A 24,749-nucleotide genomic window follows, 5' to 3' on the forward strand; every position below is an offset into this window, starting at 1 on the left:
CGTTTATGCATGAAGATAGAGGCAAGGGACCAGTAAGCAGAGGAAGGGGCCAGGGCAGATTGGATGATGGCCGTGGCAGAGGGCAGGGGGATGGCCGTGGCTGGGGAATGGGCCGTGGCAGGGGGATGGGAAGGATGGATGGTGGCCGAGGGATGGGAAGAATGGATGGTGGCCGAGGGATGGGAAGAATGGACGGTGGTTGGGGAATGGGCAGGATGGACGATGGCCATGGCCGGGGAATGGGCAGGATGGACGATGGCCGTGGCAGAGGATATGTATACAGAGGCAGAGGGCAGGCTAGGCAGGCATCCATCCGTGGCAGGGGGATGTTCAGGAGAGCAGGCAGCAGGGAGAGGATGCCAGATAGACGGTCAGGCAGCAGGGAGAGGATGCCAGATGGACGGTCTGGCAGCCGAGAGAGGGGACTGGGTGGACGGTCAGATAGCCATGAGAGGGTATTCTCTAGCCGAGACAGAGAGCTAGCTGGGCGGACAGGCAGCCGGGACAGGGGACGGGCAGGTAGCCGGGAGAGAGGCCCGGTTAGGCGGGCGGGTAGCCGGGAGAGGGAACCCATGCGGCGGGCAGGTAGCCGGGAGAGGGAACCCATGCGGCGGGCAGGTAGCCGGGAGAGGGTCCCAGTCAGGCGGGCAGGTAGCCGGGAGAGGGTCCCAGTCAGGCGGGCAGGTAGCCGCGAGAGGGGCCCAGTCAGGCGGGCAGGTAGCCGTGAGGGGGGTCCCATCAGGAGGCCAGGTAGCCGGGAGAGGGAAGCAGGAAGATCTGAAACAGGCAATATAGATAAACCCATTCACCTAGGAGATGACCCTGACAAATTGCCTCCATACCATCGAGATGAGACACTCAGGGGTTCTTGGGGTCATGAAGATGATAGAATGCAGGAGGAATTTCCTTTAGATAGTCAAGATGACCCTTCTTTGGAGCACGAGCGATTGGATGACTGGGAAAGAGAACGATATTGGAGAGATCACAACTCTGATTATCAGGATGATTCTGTAGATGCATATGACAGAGATGACAGGTTGCAATCCCACCATTCATTGCCTCCATTATCTCCGCTACCACCATTACCTCCTTTATCATCTGATCATGACAGACGAGATTCATGGTGGGATGACTGGAAAAGGCCAAGAGAGAGGGAACTAGAGAGAGATCTAGATAGGACTGGAAGATCCTCAGATATTTATGATCAAGATTTAGACAGAGAATGGGATAGAGACTGGGACATGAGACCTATGGATGACAGAGAAATGGGGAATCGTGACCTGGATATCCCCCCTCTACCACCATTACCACCTCTTCCACCTCTGGACAGATACCGTGAAGATAGGTGGAGGGAGGATAGGAACAGAGATCATTATGACAGAGACCTCCGAGACAGGGGGGAGCTGAGGATTCGAGAGTATCCAGAGAGATATGACACGTGGCAGGAGAAGCAAGACTACCTTCCTGAAAGGACTGATTGGGAGAGGGAGCGGTTGTCGGATAGGTGGTATCCAGATGATGGAGATAGACTGCGGTCTTTGGATGATCATTCAGGTTCATCTCTTCCTCCACCTTCGCATTCTTCTGATATGCTGGGAGCAGATTCAAACCTGGACTCTGACCAGTCCTTGGGAGGAGTGATGGTCCTTAGCCAAAGACAGCATGAGATAATTCTGAAGGCTGCCCAGGAGCTCAAAATGCTTCGGTGAGTTGCCTGGTTCTGTCACTTTGGGTGGGAATCCCATTCTGTGGACATGATGCTCCTTTCCTAATTCATTCCTTGATTTACGCAGTAATGGCTTCATTTATTTTCGCCACAGCATGATAGTAGGAGCTTATGTGGAACAAGTTATTTGGAGTACCTCTATCACAGCTTTTGTGGATGGACTTTTTTTTCTTAAATAGATGGTTGTCCCTTTCCCCATGAATATGGCATTCCCTGTTTGTTACTTTCCAGGAAGAGATCTGTCCACATCATCTGACCAATCTTTTTGTTATCCTCAAATGAGCTTGTTGATAGTTGCTTTTCAATCTTTTTATTAGTGTCAGGTGAGCTCGTTGATAATTGCTTTTTAATACTTACCTGTCAAGATCTACATTAATGTCATTCTTAATACACACAATGGGACCTATTTAATTTTGGGGTACTGCTTACTTTTTAATTAAAGCATATGTGGGTTTTTTCTTTTTACAATGCTCCCTCATTTGAAATCCAGCATCGTAAGTGAATAATTTTTTGTCAAGTTTGGTTGATCTTAGTTCTGAGGATCAGCATAACAGCAGTGATAACAATCAGGAGGATATGAATGCAAGAGTTCACCAAGACCACATTTTAGAAAGCAGATACTAGACTCCCGAAGGCTTTAATAGGTATTTATTTCAAAATAAGTAATAGAATGTCCTCTTAAACATCAGAAACATCCTAGGGCTCAGTAAATTTAGTAATATTAGAATGAATGGAGCACATACCATCTATCCAAATGCTATCTTTGTGATTTGGTGCATGGGTTTAGGTGCATTAAATGTATTTTAAAAAAAAAAAAAAAAAAAGATGAGTTTCTTTGACTATTTTCAGTGAATGAGATCTTTCAGAGGAGATTGTAGAGAAAAGAGGGAAGCATCTTAGAGGTTCACGTGGTTCATCCTATTCATGAGTTACTGAGAGATAGCTGAGGATTGGTGCCTAGTAAAGACAGGGGTTTAATTTCATAAACAAGATATTATGCTAAAATAATGGGCAATTAGAATGAATGTTTGGTTATCATTATAACATTTACAGTAAACCATGTTGAAAGATAGAGAGACATTTTGTATTTTTCTTGAAGCTGTTGTTTTCAGACTCAGAAGATTGCAAAGCATCTGTCCCATATGGAAGGCCTTAGTTGCACGCCAAAATGCAAGAAAAGTAATTTTTAAAAAGGAAGGGAGAACTTTTATTCTGAATAATTTAATCTTTCACTGCAATTAGATTAATTCAACAGGTATTAGTAGTTGTGAAATCTGTGTTATAAAGCAATATTTGCCAAAAGTTCGAAGCAACAGATCGTTTTCAGCTTCCTGACTTTCTCATTGCCTCAGGGTGCCAGGCATATGTTTTGCTGTTTAATGTGACTAGCTGCAAGCCAGTGGACTTAAGCTAAGGACCATAGTTTGGGAATCACTACCTAAGTGAATAATTTATTAAGGCTGAAATATTTAAACATAGGAACTAAAACATTTTATATAAGAAAGTAGATACATATACCTCTTTCTAAGCCAGTAAAAAGAGGAAATATAAACACGATACTACTGATACTGATTTTTAATTGAATATGAGGGTAATCTTAAAATTAGTTACACTGGTACTTGTCATCTGGTTCTTATAAGCAGGTGACCCCAGTCTGAACAGTAGGAACAACTTTAAGGAGACTGCTTATGGGGTTTTTTTGTTGGGGTTTTTTTGTTTGGTTTTTTTTTTTTTTGAGCCAAGAGTTATACCAGTAGTGTGGTGCATAACTGCTTTCATCTCCAAAGGTAAAGCCTTTGTCTGGCTTTGCTTTTATTGTGTGTAAAACAGCATACTCTGAGCTGATTGCTGTTCTGTATTTGTCATCTGGTGTATTTTTCCTAACCCAGGTGTAAAGAAGACATAAGTGCTAGCAATTGCTCAGTTTACTCTTTGTACTAATGCAGCACTTGGGATCTCTTTCTGTGAACCAAGTTCTACTTGCGCTGGACACTGAACAGGTGCATTGCTAGTCAGAAGGGTCTCTGTTGTGCCTCGTACAGAGGGATCCCATTCTTAGTTGTTCTTTGGGAGCTACTTTAATACACACAATTAATATGAACAAGGAGTTATTAGCAATAAAAAAACCTAGATTAAAAAATGCTAACAAAAACTGAAAGGAAAGGAAATCATATTGAATAGAACTTTGTAGTCCAGTGCTTGTAGTATTTACTGCTGGTCCTGGTCTCTGCTCCATAGACTATGTATTGGTTGTATAATAAATAGTATTTTGATATATAAAACAAGGAAACAAAAGTTAAGATCACCGTTTGATTTTTAAATATTGGAATCTCTGTTGTGCTGCTGTGGCCTCAATCCTGTTAGCATGCAAACCAGAGCAAGTCACTGAGAGCACTTATGCACGCATTTCCAATGAGCTTCTGTCCTGCGGAAGGTGTTGGCAGAAGCTAAAAATCCAGCTTTGCTCTTTACTGTCAAAGTGGGGTGGTTCTGTCCAAGCACAAAAACATAACTGCATGTCTCAGGGGAAACTTGTGATCAAAAAAGGATGCAGGTAATACACTAAATACCTCCATGGTTAAGTGGATGTGAAACAGGGATTTCTGAATCACAGCATTGACCATATAAAGCCTGCTGTGTCCTTTTTCTTGTTTGGACTTGGCCCCTGATGCTAGTGTAATACGTGGTTTTCACCATGAATTTTGATTTCTTTAATTTTTCATTTAAGCTACAGACTGATAACACTTTCTTGTGATTCATGTGCAGAGAGCAAAAAGAACAGCTACAGAAGCTGAAAGAGTTTAAACCTGACATTTCCACACAGGACTCTCCAAGATCACAGAACACAAGCACAAGGCCAGGTGCCTTTCAGGTAAATTCATCTTATGTTAATTTAATAACATGCTTGTAGTAATGACTATTAATGTGTATGTCGGATCAGTTCTACACTCTGATGGTCAAACTTCTCTGTGGAATGCCTCCCCAGCAGCCCTTACAACCTCATCAATCTTCTGTTGAGGCAAAGCAACTTCTTAGTTTCTTTAGATTTTCCAAAGCCTTTTCTACTCATTCAGTCCACTATGTCTGCTGAGCATGACCCACTGGGGGCAGTAGCACATGAGGCTTCAACAGCGTAGATTGCTGTGGGATTATGTGCAAGAAGAGGTGAGCTCTTCCGAAACAGGGGCATAAGGCTCATGAGAAGACCCTCCTGTTCCTTGCCTAAGTTCTGACATCTTGCTCTGCTTTTCCTACTTTAAGAGCTCTCTCCTTTTTGAAGTTAGAGAAATTTGAGGATAGGTCCATCAGAAACTGAGATATTTCAATGTAGAGTGGGCATTAGCTTTCTGTTTGCTGTCTTTATTGGGAATTCTCATTACCCTCTGGAATATCATAAAGTGCATGGAAGCTCACGTTTGTCTGCCTCCATGATGTCATCTCCTGTTGTGATGCAAATTATTCCTCTGCTTCTTAATCTCCTGGTTGGTTCTGGGAACTCTTCTCAGCTGCTTATATTTGTTTTTTTGATAATTCATACCCGGTTAGTAACAAACTGAACTTCTGCAGTTATGTTAACTCAGGCTTATAAATCCTTCCTAGAACAAATAAACAATTTTGTTAAATGTATGTTGGAGGAGATACCTGAGTCGATGCACAGTCTTTGTTCTTCATCACGTCTGAACCCCAAAGTTACTGGTACCTATAAATTTAGCCATAATGACCTCTGGGTCTGACATTTAGCCAGCCCAAGCTTTGTTCGTCCCTCCCTTCAGAGAAGTGTTATGCAGTGAATGAGGCACTGCAAGTTTTCTTTTTGCCGAGGTGATCTCTTCCTTGTTTACAGCGTCTATAAAGTAAAATAATGGAACAGATTTGCTACCAAGAACTGCCAGTATGTTGATGCCTTTAGGAGGTGACTTTGCTCAACTTTGATATTTTGTATCTCAGACTACTTCACCCATCTGCCTAGAGGTATTCAAACAACTCTTGTCTTTGTTGGGATCCCTGCCTTCAGATTTCTGCTGTGACTTTGAACTGTTATTACAAAGTTCAGCTTTTTATCTACAACCATTCTGCAAGTTTTGTTGCATGTTGCTAATAAGGCTGCCTGTAACTGGGCATCTGCTGTGGTGCTGAAAAGACTCTTGTGAAACAGCACATGGGGTTCTATGGGGATGTTTGGTTCATGAAGGGTTTGTTTTGTTTTGTTTTGTTTTGTTTTTCCACTGGGAAAGACCTCCCCATTTCTTATGTTGATCTGATGTTGATTTCATTAAGGGGTTTCCAGGTGTTTCTGCTCTCTGGGAAATTTTCCAGTGACTTCCAGAAAGAAGCTGGCATTATCAATCCTTTTGTGCCTCACCAAGCTGCCCTACTTTCAGACTTTTTCAGCCTCCTCACAGACAGCAGGAATCTTTGGGAATAAAACTGTAGACGTTTTTGAACTGAGATAGGCCTACTGGAGCTTAAATTGGTAAGGCTATTTTGAAGGAGAAAATAAATAGTATTTAAGCCTTCACATAGTGAACAAACACCAAATTAATTCAGGCCACCAGTTCTTGAAATATTGTCCTCCTACCTGTAGCACCTTGATGGAGGTACTAGAAAATGCTTATGATTTGATTACCAATTGCCGTTGTGCTTACTGACTTACAGAGGATGAGAGAAGGTTAGTTTACAGATCTACATTAAAAGTGCTTTCTGCATCTAGGTCTCTTCTCAGCTATCTTCAGAGGCACCAGTAGAAGCCCAAGCTATTAAACCTTCTCCTGCTGTTATTATAAAGCCTCCCGTGTTGTTCAGACAGCCCACCCCTGTGACAAGACCAAGTGCCCCACTGACAAGGCCTGCTACACCTATGACAAGGCCACATGCTCCAGTTTCTACTCCAACTACAACCCCAAGTCATGGTCAGTGTTTAAAACCATCACCTTCTACTGTGGAACAGGAACGCTGGGATGAGGATTCTTTCCACGGACTCTGGGACACAAATGAGGATAAAGGAGCAAATATGGAGTACGAGTTGTGTAAACAGGAGTCAATGATGCCTCCACCTGTCTCCTCACCTGTGAAAGTACCTGCTGTTCACACCTCTGTTCCGTCAGCTGTGCCAGTGTCCCTTCCTCCAGTTATTCCACCAGTTCCTAAAGCACCTGTAATTCAGCAAACTGTGGATTATGGCCATGGGCGAGGTGGGTGTTACAGTGTATTTGTTTGATCTGTAATGGAGATCTAATTAGTCCTCCTGGCTTCTTTCTAAAGGAATGTGCCATGCAAAGCATGCCACAGATGTTCTGCAGTTGACCTGTAGGCTGCGTCCATTGCAATCTAATGCTAAGCAATGCAGTTTTAAGGAGTCTGTAACCTCCAGCTTTGAGTTTAATGTTTTCTTCAATGCTGTGATAATGAGCTATTTCATGTGAACTGAATGGTGTATAGCCACGTCTGCTTCTAATAAGCACCAACTGATGTGATCACATCAACGTGTTATATTTAGATTGATACTGATACTTTCCCTTAAGCCCTTTGTTAGCTGAGTATGGAAATAACTGTGCTAGAAGGTACTTTGGATTGTTACAGTTCTTAGGTGTGACTTAGTAACTTGAAGCAGAATGTGACTGGTGTTTGCATTATTTATATACTGCTTAATGGGTGTGAGGTACCCTCTAGACAGGGAGGGAGACAAAGTCCTAGTTCTAAACAGGCATTTAACACATAAACAGCGAAGGGCTCTGGTTTTTAGTATTGATCTTATCAAAGCTAAAATTCAACACTAGTTTTTTAATAGAATTAATTTCCCTCATTCTTAGTTTTTAATAGGAGTGAAATCATGTCGTAAAAAAGTTCTTAAATTGTGCATTGTCGTTTAAAGAGCGTTTTTTCTCTCTCTAAGGTGCCAATTCTAACATTAATTGAAGCCATATCAATTCCACTAAGTAGATGTTTTACTAAAAGCTATTAGAAAAATTGTCACTGTTAGGAATCTAAAGCGAGCGTTTCAGTTAACATTCATGACATTACAATAGTTCTATGAGTTATTGAAACTTTCAGAGCATTTTAATGTTTATAATCTTCTGACTGTGCATGCTACCTGAACTCGTCTGAAAAGGCAGAAGTCTCATTCTTAAGATAAAGTGGTACGCATACTTACATACACACACACAAACGCACTTCAGACTTTCAAAACCATGGTGTTGTGTATTTATGTATAGCTCTTTTTGCATTACACATTAAAAGAAATTTCGATATGTTATTCCAGTCACTTTTAATGCCATTGGCTGATTGCCCTTCGTGACAGAGGAAGGGAAATGGAAGAGGGGTATTTTAAGACCTTAATTATATTTTTATTATTTTTAACCAGATATAACCACCAGTAAAGTGGAACAGATTCCATATGGGGAGAGGGTAACCCTGCGTCCGGAACCTCTACCGGAGAGGCAAACATTTCAAAAAGGTAAGGAGCACTTGGCTAGCTCTGACAGTTAATTAGCTCTTAAGAAAAGTTGTAAGGCACTAAAAGTGTATTTTAAACTAGGTAACTCTTGTTTAAGCTAGAACCACTTCATTTTCTTCAGAGGTCCATAAGAATAACAGTTTATATTGTCAAGAGGAGTAATGTAGTCAATGAGCTTGCCACTTTAAAAATTCAGTTTTGTAGCTTTAAGTAAGATTGCATGGTATGGTTGTCACAGCTTGGAAAAGAGGTTCAGTGGCTGATTAAGTCCATTCTAGCTCTCGCATCATATGTTTCTATATACTTTTCTTACACTCTTGTTTGTTGCTTTTCCTTCAAAAATAATAAAAAATTCAGAGTATGTTTTAGTGGTTTGGATTTCCATGGGTTTCTCCTTTCAGAGCACCCTGGTCGTTACAACAGAGAAAGAGATCGTGAGCCTTATTTTGAGCGTCAAGGTAATTCCAACACAGATCATCGGGATTTCAAGAGAGAGCGGGAGTTGCACAGAGACCGTGGTTCTGTGGACTATGAACGAGAGAGATTTGAAAAAGAGCGGCATCCCCGAGATGATAGGTACGTGGTTTCAGAACACTATTGAAATCAATACAGATCAGGCTGTATTGAGGATCAGGCTGTCGATTTTGCCTGCGAGGTACATGTTCATTTCTCTCTGGAATCCATAGTAGAAATTCTAGAAATATTCAAAATACTCTTTTGGCAGGGTTCTTCCTACTACACCTTCAAGGACTCAGTCTTACCGTGACAAGAAAGACCATCCCTCCTCCAGGCGGGGTGGTTTTGAAAGACCACCATATGAACGAAAGACAGATCGTCCAGCATATGATCATGGGCCTTCCATGTTTGGAGGTACAGTTTCTCAATCTTGAAGCCATGCTAGAATATTACGAAAAATATGGACTCGCAGAGGTGAAGATTAATTGGGAGAAGATTAATTGATTTGCAGTATTTCTTTGTTCAGCATATGTAATTCAGGAAAATTTATTTGGGCAGTGTCATGTAGTTTTGTTTCTCAGTGGTGATGAGATCAGGAACGCAACAGTTATATACTCTGCTAAATAATGTCTTTGATTGCAATAGGTTCAAGATTAGAAATTTGAATTACTTTGGGGACAAATTGTGAATTTATCGTAAAATAATGAAGGTCTGTTTAAATCAGCTCAGCTGGGTATGAACATCTTAATTTTTTTATTTTACTGAACTAAGAAAATTCTTCTGTCCAAACACTGGAATTTGAAGGTGATCGTAGAAATTACCCTGAGGAAAGGATTCCTATTTCTACTCCATCAATGCCTCGTCAGCCACCACCTGCTCCACGAGTGGAAAGGAAGCCAGAATCTAAAAATGTAGATGATATTTTGAAGCCACCAGGACGGGATAGCAGGCCAGAGAGAGTGAGTATGCATTCTGAAAGCAACAATCAGTTTCTATGAGGTCTATATTCAGACAAAATGCTCATGAGTGTAGTATGTTGGGAGCAAGCCTACGTTTGAGGAGGCTATGGAAATTCTATTCGTTCCTTTGCAAATGCCTAGAGTGTTGTAGCATAGCTATTAGGAGTCCACAAGAGATGTAAACTTCCTGGGAATGCTCAGATGAAATTCCTATTAGTGGGTAATGTTAATGTATTTTAGACTCTTCTGAGATCTTCACTTATGTTTTTGATGTATCAGAGGAAAGACTTGGCTTTACACAGAGTCAGAAATTTGGCAATGCACCATATAAAATAAGAAAGAACAAGATTCAGGCTATAAAACATTTAGGCAAGTTTCGTTCAGTTAATTTTACCTGAACCAGATCTATAACATCTTATGCAATGTAAGCTGCTGAGATGATTTAAGTCATATATTCTTATTCTGTGGAACTACTACAATTCCTCACAACCTGGTTTGTAAAATAGGCAGTGAGGCATGGTACTGGCTTTGCTTGATGATATGCAAAAGTGTGAGCCCAGAGCGCATAATTTTCTAGAAGAAAATTTTTGCAAAAGAGATTTTGTTAAATCTGGTACCATATCCTATCTTCTTATGTGATCTTTGTTTCAGATTGTAATCATAATGAGAGGGTTGCCTGGCAGTGGAAAGACACATGTAGCAAAACTCATCAGGGTATGTAAACAACCACTCACTGTGTAGTGCTGCTTGTCTTTTACGTGCGCATTCTCTGCTGTTTTCTTTCTGTTTGTCTGGAATTTCAGCCTGTTGTTATTTCATGTTCCATGTCTTCATATGACATGTGATTCCCCTCCACTATTAGCAAGTATGAGGGATACTGTTCTCTTCTTGTTTAGAATATAAAGCAGGGAACTGCTGTTTGCCAAAGTGTTTTGAAGATCCTCTGTAGCAGAATGGAATTTTTACAGCAAGAGTATATGTTTTCTTTTTGCTTTCCTCCCAGGATAAGGAAGTTGAGTGTGGAGGACCTGCACCAAGAGTGCTCAGCCTGGATGACTATTTTATCACTGAAGTGGAAAAAGAAGAGAGAGACCCAGATACAGGGAAAAAAGTTAAAAAGAAGGTACTTTTAATTCAATTGCTTATCTTGACAAAGAAACAAGACATTCTGGAACAACACAGTGGCAATCAGAATTTCAGTCTGTGACTGTGGAAGACTGCAGAGGTCTGTGGGCTGTTTTTCAAAACAAGTCAATATAACTTAAGGGCAGAATGGGCAAATTCTTAAAAGTTGACCTGGAAGATGTTTTTCTCATACCAGTGTACTTTGTGGTCATGACATTCAGCAGTTGAACATTAGCAATTTAATAGGTGTCCTCTTTCTTAAATGCTTTTGTCCTTGATAAAGGTGATGGAGTATGAATATGAAGCTGATATGGAAGAGACCTATCGTACCAGCATGTTTAAAACTTTCAAAAAGACCTTGGATGATGGCTTCTTCCCCTTCATTATCCTTGATGCTATCAATGATAGAGTGCGACATTTTGAACAGTTTTGGAGTGCTGCAAAAACCAAGGGTTTTGAGGTAATGGAGTCTAAAAAGCATTTGAACTTGCTAGCACCCATATGCTGGTATTTCTAAACTTTTGAATGCAAAGTCCCTCGCACATTCAGGAAAAATGCTGTGGTCTACAATTACAAATTTACCTTTCTTAGAATGTACAACTGCAGAGTGTATCACCAGGTAGAAAAAGAGCTCTAAAAATTGATTTACAATATTTGATATTGTCTTTCTCTTTCTAGGTGTACTTAGCTGAAATGAGTGCAGATAACCAGACGTGTTCCAAGAGGAATATTCATGGACGCAAGCTAAAGGAAATCAGCAGGGTAACTGTATACATCTGGAGTCATAGGATTAATGATAGGTTTCATTGTGCTTTCAGGCCTGCTGTTGGAAAACTATGGACCTCTTTTAGACTACATAATGCTTACACTTTTCCTCTAAGAAGACGTGGTAGTTATTTCATGGGATTGATTGAAATTACTTTTCTTAAGTACAGATACATCTTTTTTGTGATCAGAAACCAAATTTTCCATTGAATCTGTTTTAAATTTTTAGAGGTGCTACATTTTTGTTTGTTTTTTGTTAGATGTCTGATCACTGGGAGGCAGCACCACGTCACATGATGCGCCTGGACATTCGTTCTCTATTGCAGGATGCTGCTATCGAAGAGGTGAGAATCTCTGTGCTTCTTAAAATTACAAATTACATAGATGTGACTATACTGAAAATACGAAGCGGAGGAAGGTATGATGACAACAGGGCAGTTATACTTGGCACTGTAGAAAGCCAGAATTGCTGTGTTAGACAAGTGTATTCCATTATTCTTATCAATTACCCAAACATGAAGGTATATGTTACTTTTTATCACCTTTTTGGAGCCCAAACTTAGGCATCTTTGAGCAAGAGTTGAAGCCAGTTTGCTCTTAGCAACTGTTGAGTACCAATTAAAGAGGATCTTTGCTCTCTCAGATGAAACTCAGCACTTTTTCAGGTTACTGGATTAAATGGAGCATAATTTGAGGAAGTAGTTTGATAAATAAGTAAATAAACAAATTTGAACTCCTCTCGGTCCCTGCTTTGAGAAATACAGACCTGTAACAGAGAATGAAGAAATAAGTAACATGTAGCAGAAGATTACACTTGCTATAGAAGTACGCTACCATTTTATTCTGTTTGGAGTTTGCCGTGACATGCGTCTTTGGTATGTCAGCTTTCTGTATTGTTGCATTCTTCTTTGGCAGATGTTTCAGGAGCTCTGAGAATAAATTAGTATGTTAATCATATGGTCATCGTGAATGTAGCATAGCTGCATGTTGCTGTCAGAACGGCTCTTGCCATGGCCATAGAAACTGGTGAACTGCTGAAGTAGGAAGAGTTTACTCTTTGCAGTTTGTCATGAGGTCAGCAGGTTATTTTTGAATCTCCAAATTATTTGTATTGGAAAATCGTAATCTTTAAGAGGACAGCAAAAGGCATAGCTCTCAAGTAGACTCAGAGAAGGGCAGATTTGGGATTTACTCCGTGTGCATCAAGGTTTTACTAATGGTATGAAGAACTGTACATACTTGGAGAGTTTTAGGTATTCCACAGTACACACATGAATCCCCATTAGAGATGTGGACCCCAGAAAGTATTCCATTAAATGGGCAGGGTTAGATGTGTGTCTTAAAGCATCCATTTTCTTTATTATGTTAATCTCTGTGGTTATTATTCTTCACTGTGATACTTAAATATAAAAAAAGATAAAGGCTTAATAGAGACGTTCTGTGCAGAGGGAGCCATTCCAGTGATGCGTAAATGGCAAGTTTAAGATCTTTTTCTGAGATTTCAAGTTTTGAAATGTGATTGTGTGGGAAGCAAGAGAAGTATCTTACTGTTACAGATACTGGTAGCACAAAGAATGCGCGTGAAGGAAGAGAATAAACGATTGCTACTGTCCCACACAGTTTGTCACTCTGTAGCTAGAAGGGGACCTGCTTCTGAGGGAAGCCAAAATGGAGCTAGTATTCATATATATTGCGTCATCATACTTTCCAAGATGAATCCTTTCTTTCCTCTTCTATTTGGACTTGGGATCTTCTACTTACTCTGCTAAAAAGGTAGTACTTAGAAGTCAAGCAGTGCCTTGTAAGTCTGTGCTTGTGCTTTGGAACAGGTGGAGATGGAGGATTTTGATGCAAATATTGAAGACCAGAAAGAAGAAGTCAAGAAGGATACAGCAGAGGAGGAAGAAAGTGAACTGGTAGGAGACACATCAGCCATCTTTAACAAAATGTTTGTTAATGTGTCTGAGGGAGAATCTCAGTCTTATAAATGCCAACCCATTGCCGTTCTTATTAGTGCAATCTTAATACACACATTTCTAGTTGTTTGTTCCTTAAACATTTCTAGGAGAACTTTAATGTTAAATCGTATTATTCCTAACTGGATTTTTTTAAGTATCTGTGAGTATATGCCACAAACAGCATTATCAGTGGAGTGTGGCAACACGCCTCTTACAGACATTTATAAATTGCAGTACACTATAGCGCTGTCTTCCAGATTATCTAAGAATTACGCTAAGTGGAGGGATGGGAAGAATGGGCAAAGATTAATTTAGCTTATTTCCTTTCACATCTCTAAAGAACTCTTCTCGACTGTCACAGTATATGACAACAGTTATGAAGAAGAATGCTTTCTCTGCCAAGGCTCGCTGACTTTGTTTGTCAGTAGGTATTTCCAAGATGAGGGATTAGGTCTCTTGGAGAAATGAAGGTTAGAGAATTGCCCTGAGGGCTGGCGTTTTTAGGTATGTATTTAAAAGGCTACAGAAGGGCTTCCTAATGTAACTTCTTGGTATGTGTTGGAGCTGCAACTGGTCAGTGCTTGATGAGTTGAATGTGTCAAACCCTGGTTCCCACAACCAAGCAGTTAAACTCCAATAAACAGGAAGTAAGCAAAAATGTCTGAGACAAGCAAAGTCCTTTTTCTTGATGGAAATTTACTATTCCTCAGGAGTGGCAGTTTAGAAAGCAGTTGAAATACAAAATAAAAAAAATAAAGCTTAGGAAGAGTGGATTTTAATAAACATCTGTTTTTTGCAACATGACTCATTTATTCTCTTTACTAAATTTTCTTTGGCACAGAGTATGAGACTGCATAAAGTGTGGTTAGAACATTTCAAAGACGCATCCATGTTTACAAGAATATGGCTGCTAGTCTCATTTCTTGGAAATGAGCTATATCTAGAAGAGAAAGTTGTCTTTAGCTTTTGAGACATCTGTGCATAAATGTGTGTGTGTATGTGTGTGTTTATGGGCTCTGGGGAGTGTCCTAATGTACAGCACATATAACAGTAGGCCTTTTCTTTATGAGACAAGGAGAAAGCTTGGTGGTGAAAACTATGCAAATTATTAATAACTAAGTGATCTACATATAAGAATGTTTTTTGCTTAGATGCACAAGAGATGAAAAATAGCAAAGAATTATCTGCTGTATATAATCTCTGCTATTCAGTCACGTGGCTAATCCTAGAGAGGTATGTCAGACAGAAAGGTGGAACAATATGCTGTATTTGGTATCTGTTGCCTTCTTGAGAGCAGTTGGTAAGGGTTCTTCAGTTCATTTTGCTGCATTTAATCCTGTGGAAGAAGGGAGGTCTGAAGCTCCTGCCATCTGGCAGATGTCCTTGAAATATCCAACTGTGTTGTACCAAAGGATGAAGTCTGAATCTTTTCTTATCCTATCTGAGGACCGGGATATTGTACAGATTCAGCACACAGTAGGCCGTTTCACACCATCAAAGTCACTCTTTTGTTGCTATTATCAACTCCCACAGGGTTGTTTGTAGCATTCAGACAATTCTTGCTTTTCTGTGCTTGATGGTATGAATTATTGACGCATTTAACTTAGTGTTCTCACCAGTGTATCACACATCACTTTGTTCAATACAGGCTTCTAGCTGTGGTGTCAACTTTCTGAGCAAATTTTAATGCGCAACTTGGTTTAAAAGTATAAATATACATGTATACATGAAGTTTGTTTATTTGTTACAAGGAAATATTGCAGCACAAACTGTCTTAGTTTGTATTAATTACAGACTTGATGAAAAATAATAAAATGCAGGGATCTGATAATCTCAAGTCACTGATATATGCTTGGTAGAAAAAAGGTCTTTCAAGGATTTTAGAAGAGCAATGCTGTACATAATCAAAAGCATTGCAGCTCTCTGGAATAGTACACTCTGATTTAGTAACCCTTAGCATTAACAAATACACATATATGTTTACCACGGTGGAGGCAACCTATAAATAGAGCAGGAAGGAAGTTAGTGTAATAAAAATGGTCTGTGGATTGTTTGTTTTCTTGTTGAAATCTTTTAGAGTAGTTCTTTTCCCTCTCTATTAAAAATCATTCTTAAAATAATGAAATTCTCACAGGGGTTCCATTTCACTACATTGAGCTTTTTATGTGATTGCAGAGAAACATAAGTAGTTTTATACCAAATCTGAACAGCTGAAATGAGTTATAAGGGGTTGCTTAGTAAGGATTTGCTTGTCCAAGAGTATAAAATGAAAAGATAACAAGAAGATATCTAAAATAAATACTTTTTGCCAAATTCAGTATCATTTATGCTCATTTACAAGGAATAAACTGGCTAAAGGTCATTACATGTAAAGTGTATGATGGCATTATTTGTAGGGGAAAAGTGTTTTAAAAGAATCATTGAACTAAGAGGGTTATTTTAAAATGAAAAATAATACTTAAATCTTAGTGATTCAGCAGATGCTCTCATTTAAACTAAAAAAAGAATTTTGTTTAGTTGTGGACTAACCACTCATACAAGAATTTAGTATGTCCCTTCGAAAGGTTTATTAAGTGAAGCATGTGTGTAGTAGATCTGGGAATATATTGTTAAAAGCTTATGACTACGGTAACTTTTTCATTTGTATTTGTGAAGCTTTGAATATTCTTTATGCCTGATAAGTTGTGTTGCCATAACTTTGCCACCTGGGATAATATAATACAGTAACTGTGCACACAGCGCCATTGCTGTCTGTTAGACTCATTCCAGAGTTCTGTGTTTGCAGAGGGCAGCACTCTTGTAATGATTTGCAAGAGCTGCTAAAATCACTGAATGGGAAGTGGATGCAGAAGTTCTGAAATAATTTGTTTCCTTCATCTGATAACAAGAATTGTGCCTTACAAAAAGAAATACCTTAAGCTCCCATTATAATACTGTTTCCAGTTCAAAAGTGATATGCATGTGTGTCTCTCTCTAATCCTCCGAGCTTCTCTCTGTGTATGATTTAGGGTTACATTCCGAAAAGCAAATGGGAGATGGACACTTCTGAGGCAAAGCTAGGTGGGTATTTATTTTTTCCTGTTTCTTATAGTTGGTATCTGATGATGTTTGCAAAACCTGAATTGTCGTTTTTACTGTGCCTCCTTACCAAACACAAATAAATGTATTGATCTCATACACGTGTCTGAAACTGCAAAAGCATCTATAAAGAAAAGGAATTTATCTTCTGCCAGAGGCAAGGGAGTTATGACTTTCTAACCATCACTGTTTTATATACTCATTAATTGTTCTTCCATCTGTTCAAGGAAAGTACTTTATCTTAAAATTAAAAAAAAAGCAGTATTTCTATTCTTTATTCATCTCTTCCGCATTATAAAAAGCAGAGTCAAGTTACATTGCACTGCGTTCTTGTTCATACTGCATACCTTTTTTTCAAGCCTAAATGTCGTCAGTAACTTCTTTCTTTCTTGGAGACATGCCTAGTAGCTAACTGTATTGAAGATGTTTCTCGCTCTCCAAAATTGACTGGACGCTCTCCAAAAGTGTGAGGACAAAGTAGTGCCATGCTTTGAAGTTGGTTCTGAATGATTAGGCCTCAGTGTATCTTTTCAACAACTTAGGTGTTGAAAAGTTAAAGTCCGTTACGCTTTTCAGTTCCAGCAGAATCCTAGATTTCTTTTTAGTAGGATGCAAAATGGACTTTCCAGGAGCACAAAGGCACTATTTTTGCTGCACTTTTTGTTCTGATTAGAGCTGCTGGTTGCGTTAGACATAAGTGCTAATATTAGGATTCTGTCAAAGTCAAAAGCAACTTTCAGGCTGAAAAGCACGCAGCACGGCTATGGTGGAAGGCGTACACGTGGAAAGGGATTTCTAGTCATTATGACCAGTTTGGGTTTGTTTTTTTTTTTTACTGAACAGTAATGGTTCTAAGTGAAGATTTTATCAATGCAGTCTGCATAAAACTGCTATTTTCTGTCATGCCTATGAGAAGTAACAAATACCTGAATGGGACGCAGCATGTCTTAACATTTTGAAGTTTGCTTCTGCATGTGTGGTAGAGCCCTGTGTATCCTTACTTTGCAATAACCAGAATCACAATTGCACCATAGAAATAGCATTAGAAGTCCTGGCTTACATAAAGCAGCCTTTCATCTTTTGCTGTTAACTGCTTAGCTGCACCATTTCTTCTGCTGCTGTGCTCTCTTTTAAGTCATTTAAGTATTTGTGGACTATATTGACGTTGTGGCACCTGCAGTACAACTGGAGGAGCCTTGTACTCAATGGTTCCAGCATATCAAACAGCTAGGCAGTTAGACAGAATTAATTCAGGATTGCTCTGTATTTTTATTATGAGTTGATTGGTTTAATCTCTTAAGATTATTTCTTAAGTTTATAATGATTTTTTTTTCCTAATTATGTATGAAATTATAGTACTGGAAAACTGCATTGTTGAAGAATGCTCTGGTACATTATATTGTATTCCAACTAACATAGACTTTAAGTACTGAGTAGTAGGAACAGATGCATTGTGCTGCATATGGTGCATTTTACAGATATCACAGGAGTCCAAAGTGTGTTCTAAAAATATTTAAGTTTTGTGTGTAGTTTCTAGCAATGTGGAGACTGTGAATGCAACAAAAATTTACAGATAGCTTTCAAAATTTACCTTTCTCATGATCAAATACTGCTAACAAATAGAAACCAAGAACTGTGTTGCATTTCTTTCCATATGAAAACTCCATAATATAACATACAGGATTTTTACATGGTCTCCACTTAAATGTAAAATGGGGAGTGAGCAGCAGACTCAGTTTTATGCTGAAGTAAGTTACTTGCAAGGCTGTTGCAATAATCCTTTAACAATTAAACTCCATTAACAAACTGGATGTTAGCATGCTGCAAGACACAGATACAGGTGCTGAGAAGGTCTTTCTATTAAATCTGTATTCACGATTTTACTCTTATATCTACCCTCTAGATTCATTTTTATAACTATATAGAACTGTAGATTAAAAGTAAATTCTGACAGAACACTTAAAAAAAGCCAGGCATTCCTATGTAATGAATGCTGTTTCTTTGAAAAATTGCTCTGCAAGGACAGACAACTTTTAGCTCAAGGTATGCATTATAAGCACTTGCAGTCTGTGAGTAAGAATTATTATATTTAATTCACAATAAGACTTTGTTGTAGATGACCAATTAAAATTATTTCCTGAAAGACATGTAAACTGTGGTATGCATTTGTTATTCCAAAGTTGAGTTATTTCCTGGGAGCTGGCCTGCCCATTAGGTTTATTGCGTTAGTCCCAGAGGGCACACATTCGCAGAAGTGATATAAGTGCAGAATCCAAAAACAACACTGTAAGTCTTGTTCTGCTTTTTTGTTTTCTTTCTGAGTAGTTGTTGTTACAGGAAAGCACAATAAGATCTTACGGATTGTAATAAGCCTCAGAAAAGGTCTGAAAAGTTTGAGTTCTTTAGCTGCAACGCTGACTTGTGACAATCACCATACCGTACGCCCCAGAGCTCTTGCTTTAGTTCAGATTTACTTTGGCAGCGGTGATGCATTCCTCTGAGTGTGTGTGTGGTATATCATTTCCTTACGTGTTGTGAGTGCACAGCCACATTTTTATTCTAAAGTCTAATCACTGGTCTGTCTCGGTGCATAGTGCATATGGGTTCTTGTATTTAAATTTACAGAAATGGACTCACATTTTTAAGACTTGACTATATTTGAAGTGTTTAGCACAATACTCTGTTTCAAAGTGCGGCTTAGTGGTGAGTTCTGCAAACTTTCAAGAAAGGAGAAATGAGCTCTGGCATAGCCGAAGTTTTGATACCGTTGTAAAATTTGCTCTAGAACGCAAATAACATTTTACATAAAACTTGTGGCTTTTGTATAAGAGGGGCAAAAATGTAGCTGATTGATTCATTTAGTTTTTGAAGAAGCTAATTAAGGCAGTTACTTTCAGATGCTTTATTAAAATTTTAAAGGTGAGTTTTTAAGTTCTGCAGGTTTTCAGGAATGCTGCTGCTGCTTTATTGTTTTTAAAATTGAAATGGTAAAATGATGTTTGATAGTTGCCATAAATATTCACGAGCACCATTGTTACAAAATGACACCTTGTCTCATTTTCAGAAAAGAATATTCTGAAATAATGCTTTGTGGTAGGCTTTTGACATTTCTGTAGTGTGTCTACTGCATGGCACATGCACCTTGAACCACGATAGTATGGATGGAAGCAGATCCCTCTGGAAAGGCAATCCAACTTCAAACATGGAAGGAGATAACGTTTTAAAATACATTCTGTGTAGCAGTAACAAAAAGGAACAGAGGGGAACCTCATACTCTGAACGCCTCCTGAACTCCTCTATTGATGTTTGAGAGTTACACATTTCTTGGCAATGTTTTCAATTGATCTGTGTGCAGCAAGGAGTGGGAGACTGAACTCTTTCTTCCACATTGGTAATGAGATGAGCTTGCATCATAGCGTGTTGCCTTCCAACAGGAATGTGTTTGTGTACAGATACTTGCCAACAGAGAGCTCCTGAATTTTCAGTTCTTCATGTTTCTAAATGATCCTCAATGCGTTTGTTGCTTTCCTTTTCAATGTTATTTTTTTCCGGAAATCCTTATGCTACAAATGATCTACGCTGATTGATCTGAGAGTAATACTGAGGAATAGTGCAAGTACATTATGTGCTGGAGTAACAGAGGAATGTTGTATAAATCAATTTTGTCGTCTTCTAGAAGAAGTGCCGTCTTTCTGTGGAGATTGAGCTTCAAATTTGGCAGATTTAACTTAGAGCAAAAGAAGAACTTTAACTGAATTGTGTAACAAGATATCATGTAACAGATACAAGTATTCTGCACAGTTTTCTTAAATGTTGGCTTTTTTGAAAGGCAGAGGGGGATTAAAATGTTTTCTTAGAAGAAATTCTGTATCTGTTCCAGGGAAGTGGGGCAAAGGTGGAGTCTTTAAAAATTTTAGAGTGTATGAGGGAGAACTTACTTCATTACTTTATGACATTTAAATTATACTAGCATGTCTACATCACCATTGCCTCACATTATCTCCGTTGTTACTCTTTTCTCTCCCATATTAAGTAAAAAAACTCATCTCTGAACTGAGCTTCTTTAAATACATACCTTTGAACATCCTCTTCTGCTATCCAGAAAATATGCTGCCTTGTATGTGGTTTATTTCTGAGGGCTTTTGTGGGTGATTTTAATTACATCAGTGACTTCTGAAACAATGTTACTGACATCACTGGAAATGGTTTACAGACTATAACTGCCAAGCTTAGTATTCCTTCTGCGTATACTTGAATTGCTGGCTTATAAAATGGTAGCATATATCGACAGAAGTACTAGGATTTCCTTTGACTAGTAAAGCCGTCTTTCCTTTTAATGCTTTGTTGTTCATAATCTTACAATGAATACTTCATCTACTTTCCAAAAGCAGTTTGCCACATAATTTCAAGAAGGTGTTGTTTTTTCACTGAAAATAAGTGTCCAAAGAGGAACAAAATTTTAGAACCTAGGAATGGAATTGTTTCTCCTCATGCCTTATCGGTTCAATAAGAAAAAGAAGAAAATGGTGACTGTTGGACAAATGTACCGCTCAAATATTCATGACTGACCTCTTACACCATGAAACAAAAGATTCTGAGATTTTTTTTTTTTTTCCCCAGTCCTGGAGGATTTTTTGAGTGTGTTTTCCTTGTGGGGAGAGAAAAAAGAAAGGGGGGGATCAGGGTTGCCAAGGAGCTTTTTGTTTAGCAGAAACAGTATCTCAAAAACTTGTCTTTGATGCATTAAATTATATGATCGTCACTTGTTCCCTGATACTGCATGTATGCCATGTTTGACACAGTATTAAACCCCAAATTTGGGAAAAATGCTACAGCTTTAGTATTGTGTTCAAATACAGAAAGGTGGATTTGTGGTTCCTAGCTATTGGTGGCTATATTGTACCTGTAAGGACAGACTCCATATAGTATGAACATCCAGAAGAGCAAGCTTTTCTCCCTCATACAAATAACAAGACTGAGTGTTATTGCCACACAGTTAATGTGAAAGATCAATAAAACTTGAAAATGGTGTTGAGTCTTCTCTAGTTTATTTCAACTCTCATCATTCCACCTGTCAAGACAAGCTGGATGTACAAGTTCTGCTGCTCATTCTTTTGAAAATTTTTCCACTCTCGTCGTGTTTGTGTGAATAATAGAAAAAAATTCTCCTTTAACTCTGAGGCTCTGTGTTTGTTCTCAGACAAGCTGGATGGTTTGCGGACTGGCACTAAAAGGAAACGTGACTGGGAAGCAATTGCCAGCAGAATGGAAGATTATCTACAGCTTCCAGATGACTATGATACACGTGCTTCTGAACCTGGGAAGAAAAGGGTAATAAATTTTCAAATGACTTACTGTCTGCATATGACCATTTAACGGTCTCTGTGAAAAAGAGTTTGTATCAAGTCATTCAGTGTCTATGAATATGGCAATTTCGCTGACTCGCTTTTCATTTTGCTGTTGCATTAGATTCTGTAAGAGAATATTCTTGAGAGTAGGGTCTTCCGGAGGTAAACAGATTAATTATAACGAAGTGAGGAATTGTGGATAATAAAGATTAACTATGCATGGCATGGCTTTTGAGATTGAGAATGGAATCATATCCCATTTCTTGCTGAGGGAGGTGATGCACTTTGTTTCAGAGCAACCCATAGAGTCTTTTTGTTATGTTGTATGTTTTGTGATGAGATAGTGTGATATACAGTGCAGATTCCAAGACAAGATGATGATTTTATTAAGCTATTTTTTTGTTAGGTTTTGTAATAAGTAGGCAGAGAAACAGTACACTGTTCTTATGTTCAAAAAGATTCAGCTGAGGAAAGTATCAGCTATGTAGGCTTTATATCAGTTAAGTCTTGTAGATGTTACTTCCTGCATATACCTTGCATAAAGCTTGGGAGATGGTGTATAAGAAGTTGGCTTCAACCACTTTATATGTAGTTCTGTTCTGAACACAAAATGCTACATCTTCAAATACCATTGTGAAAAAAAGGGCAAAAAATCATAGAGGAAGATGAAGGAGAGGTGATAGGAAGAGGTAATACTTTTTTTTTTTTGTCTCCAAAATGGAAAGATCAGCTTTTGTCACTAAAAGTAATTTGAGTTAATTGTTGGTGTTTGGGCCTTGTTTTGTTCTGTAATGTCAAATAGAAAACATGGGTAGTACTGGACAGCGTGCATGAGAGAAATGGAGATACTAAGCCATTGGCAGAGGAAGTGATGGTGGAAGAAAGCAGACATTGCTTATCAGCAGGAATGTCTGGGGAAATCCAGGTAGAGTGTGGAATAGGGAGGTGCTGGCAGAAAGGTGATAAGGCTATGTCCCCAGGTGACAAATCAGCCTGAATGGGACTAATCAGTTAGGATGTCAAGGAAGAGCTCCTTCACTTACTGTTTTTTCCTGTCCTGCAGTGGTGTGTTCCAGCTGAGTTTCTGGACTGTAGCCCTTCATCATCACCTCCCTCACTCCCTCCTCCCTGTTGCACTCCCTTCCGTTGGTGTCTGGGTTTGTGGGTGAGGGATTGACTGTATATGTTTGAACAGGATGAATGCAGGTGATCTGCGTGACCATGAAGAGCCACAGAGGAGATGGCTGCAGCTGTAAAGATGGGAGATAACAAATGCATGAAAAAGTTATTTAGTGTAAAGAAATAGTGGAAAGATTTGAATAGAAATGTATCACAGAAGATAGAGAAGAAAACTGTCCCTCATTCATTGCTGAGTTGCTCTTTAACACTGTCTTTCTGTAGTTTCATAGTCATCTTCTAGATGTTTCCATTGTGCAATTGAAAGACAGGTTGTACAGAAAATGAAGACACTAAATGAATCTTTGATAATTCTTCCTGCAGAAAGAATTGCTTTGAACAGAGAAATAATTGTAGTAATTACATTTCAGCTCTCAGAATTATAGCATTGAAATGGAAAAGGCTAATCATCTGTACCTTTCTTCTACTCCATGGAACACCTGGGATATTCAATTAAAAATAATGTAACTTGTGTAGTTTCCATCTTTACCCATCAGAAAACAAATTAATATTTCCCTGTTCAAATGAAAATGAGTACAAATTAGAATTCTTGTACTCTTACCTGCAGTGGAAAGCCTAGACTTGTCTCAGGATTTATTAAGAGATTGTCCTACTGATAGTATGTTCTCCGTAGGTGCGGTGGGCAGATCTAGAAGAAAAAAAAGATGCAGACAGGAAAAGGGCCATTGGTTTTGTTGTTGGACAAACAGATTGGGAGAAGATAACAGATGAAAGTGGTCATCTTGCTGAGAGAGCCCTGAACCGCACCAAGTATATATGAAAAAGTGGTTAAATGGAATTTTGTGCCTTTAAGGTAAGTATTCAGTCTTCCTGCATGTTTATAGTGTTCATGTTTTTTAGTTTTTTTAAGAGTTGAGGTTGCAGTTCATGTCATTGTTAGAGTTCTCCTAGACAAGATTATTTGATTTGGAGTCTTGTATAATAGGTGTCAGCTGTGCCCATTCAATGTGCACCCTCCTGCACAGCATCTAAAAATAAAAGGAGAAGGATTGTCAGCTATCAATCTCCAAACCTTATTAATAGAAAGATTGTTTTCATTAAAAGATTAGTTTCGCTGTGTGCCTAGTCCTGTCTAGTTCAGATTTTGCTTACTGTATCTTAACTCTGACCACGTTAATTGCTGGTTTACTTGGTGTGACAAACTTTTCCTTTCTTTGCAGGCCATTTGCTCTGAGGAGAAGTGAACCAAGGTGTCATGAGCATCTTGCATGGGTCATGTCACTCCCACTTTCACAGTTTTTCTTTGTTACTTTAGTTTCAGCAGTTTTCTTGAGATATTGGCAGATAACCAGTGCCCTCAAAAAAACCAACGAATCCCGCTGCTCCTAAGTGAGAGAGACAGTTTACTTTTTAATATTTTTGGAGGGGAGGGAGGGGGAGGGCCAGTAGTTTTAGCTGCTGTTTGTGGGATAAAGTGGAAGGATTAGACAGATGTACCTCCACTGTATTGTCACAGAATGTTTATCACCTTTGCTTTGTGGCCGTTCTCGTTTTATACTGTATGTACCTTGTAGCTTATTGTACTAGGAAGCAGAACAATAAATTTCACTATAAACTCGGTGTTCTTGGTGGACCATATAGCATGGTTTTTGTCTGACATTTTAAATGTGGTCTGTGTTCACATGTTGACAGTGCTCAGAACCGTCCTTACCTGGAAGAGGTGCTGTGCTCATACTCTGGAAT

The 24,749-nt window shown here is 39.0% G+C and overlaps 1 protein-coding gene across 1 annotated transcript in view; it reads left to right on the forward strand.

Moving 5' to 3' along the window:
• YLPM1 (YLP motif containing 1) overlaps positions 1-24,426 on the forward strand; it is a 39,357-nt gene extending 14,931 nt beyond the window's left edge. The window contains 16 exon segments of the mRNA XM_050896963.1: positions 4,493-4,587; positions 6,481-6,918; positions 8,088-8,180; positions 8,582-8,756; positions 8,929-9,050; positions 9,441-9,595; positions 10,247-10,309; positions 10,599-10,718; positions 11,004-11,180; positions 11,399-11,482; positions 11,746-11,829; positions 13,315-13,401; positions 16,452-16,503; positions 21,722-21,852; positions 23,680-23,859; positions 24,227-24,426. Coding sequence (XP_050752920.1) covers positions 4,493-4,587; positions 6,481-6,918; positions 8,088-8,180; positions 8,582-8,756; positions 8,929-9,050; positions 9,441-9,595; positions 10,247-10,309; positions 10,599-10,718; positions 11,004-11,180; positions 11,399-11,482; positions 11,746-11,829; positions 13,315-13,401; positions 16,452-16,503; positions 21,722-21,852; positions 23,680-23,826 — 2,023 coding nt within the window. The 3' untranslated portion in view covers positions 23,827-23,859; positions 24,227-24,426.
• The last annotated feature ends 323 nt before the right edge of the window (positions 24,427-24,749 follow it).

This window comes from Gymnogyps californianus, chromosome 5 (assembly GCF_018139145.2).
Source record: "Gymnogyps californianus isolate 813 chromosome 5, ASM1813914v2, whole genome shotgun sequence".
NCBI lineage: Eukaryota > Metazoa > Chordata > Aves > Accipitriformes > Cathartidae > Gymnogyps > Gymnogyps californianus.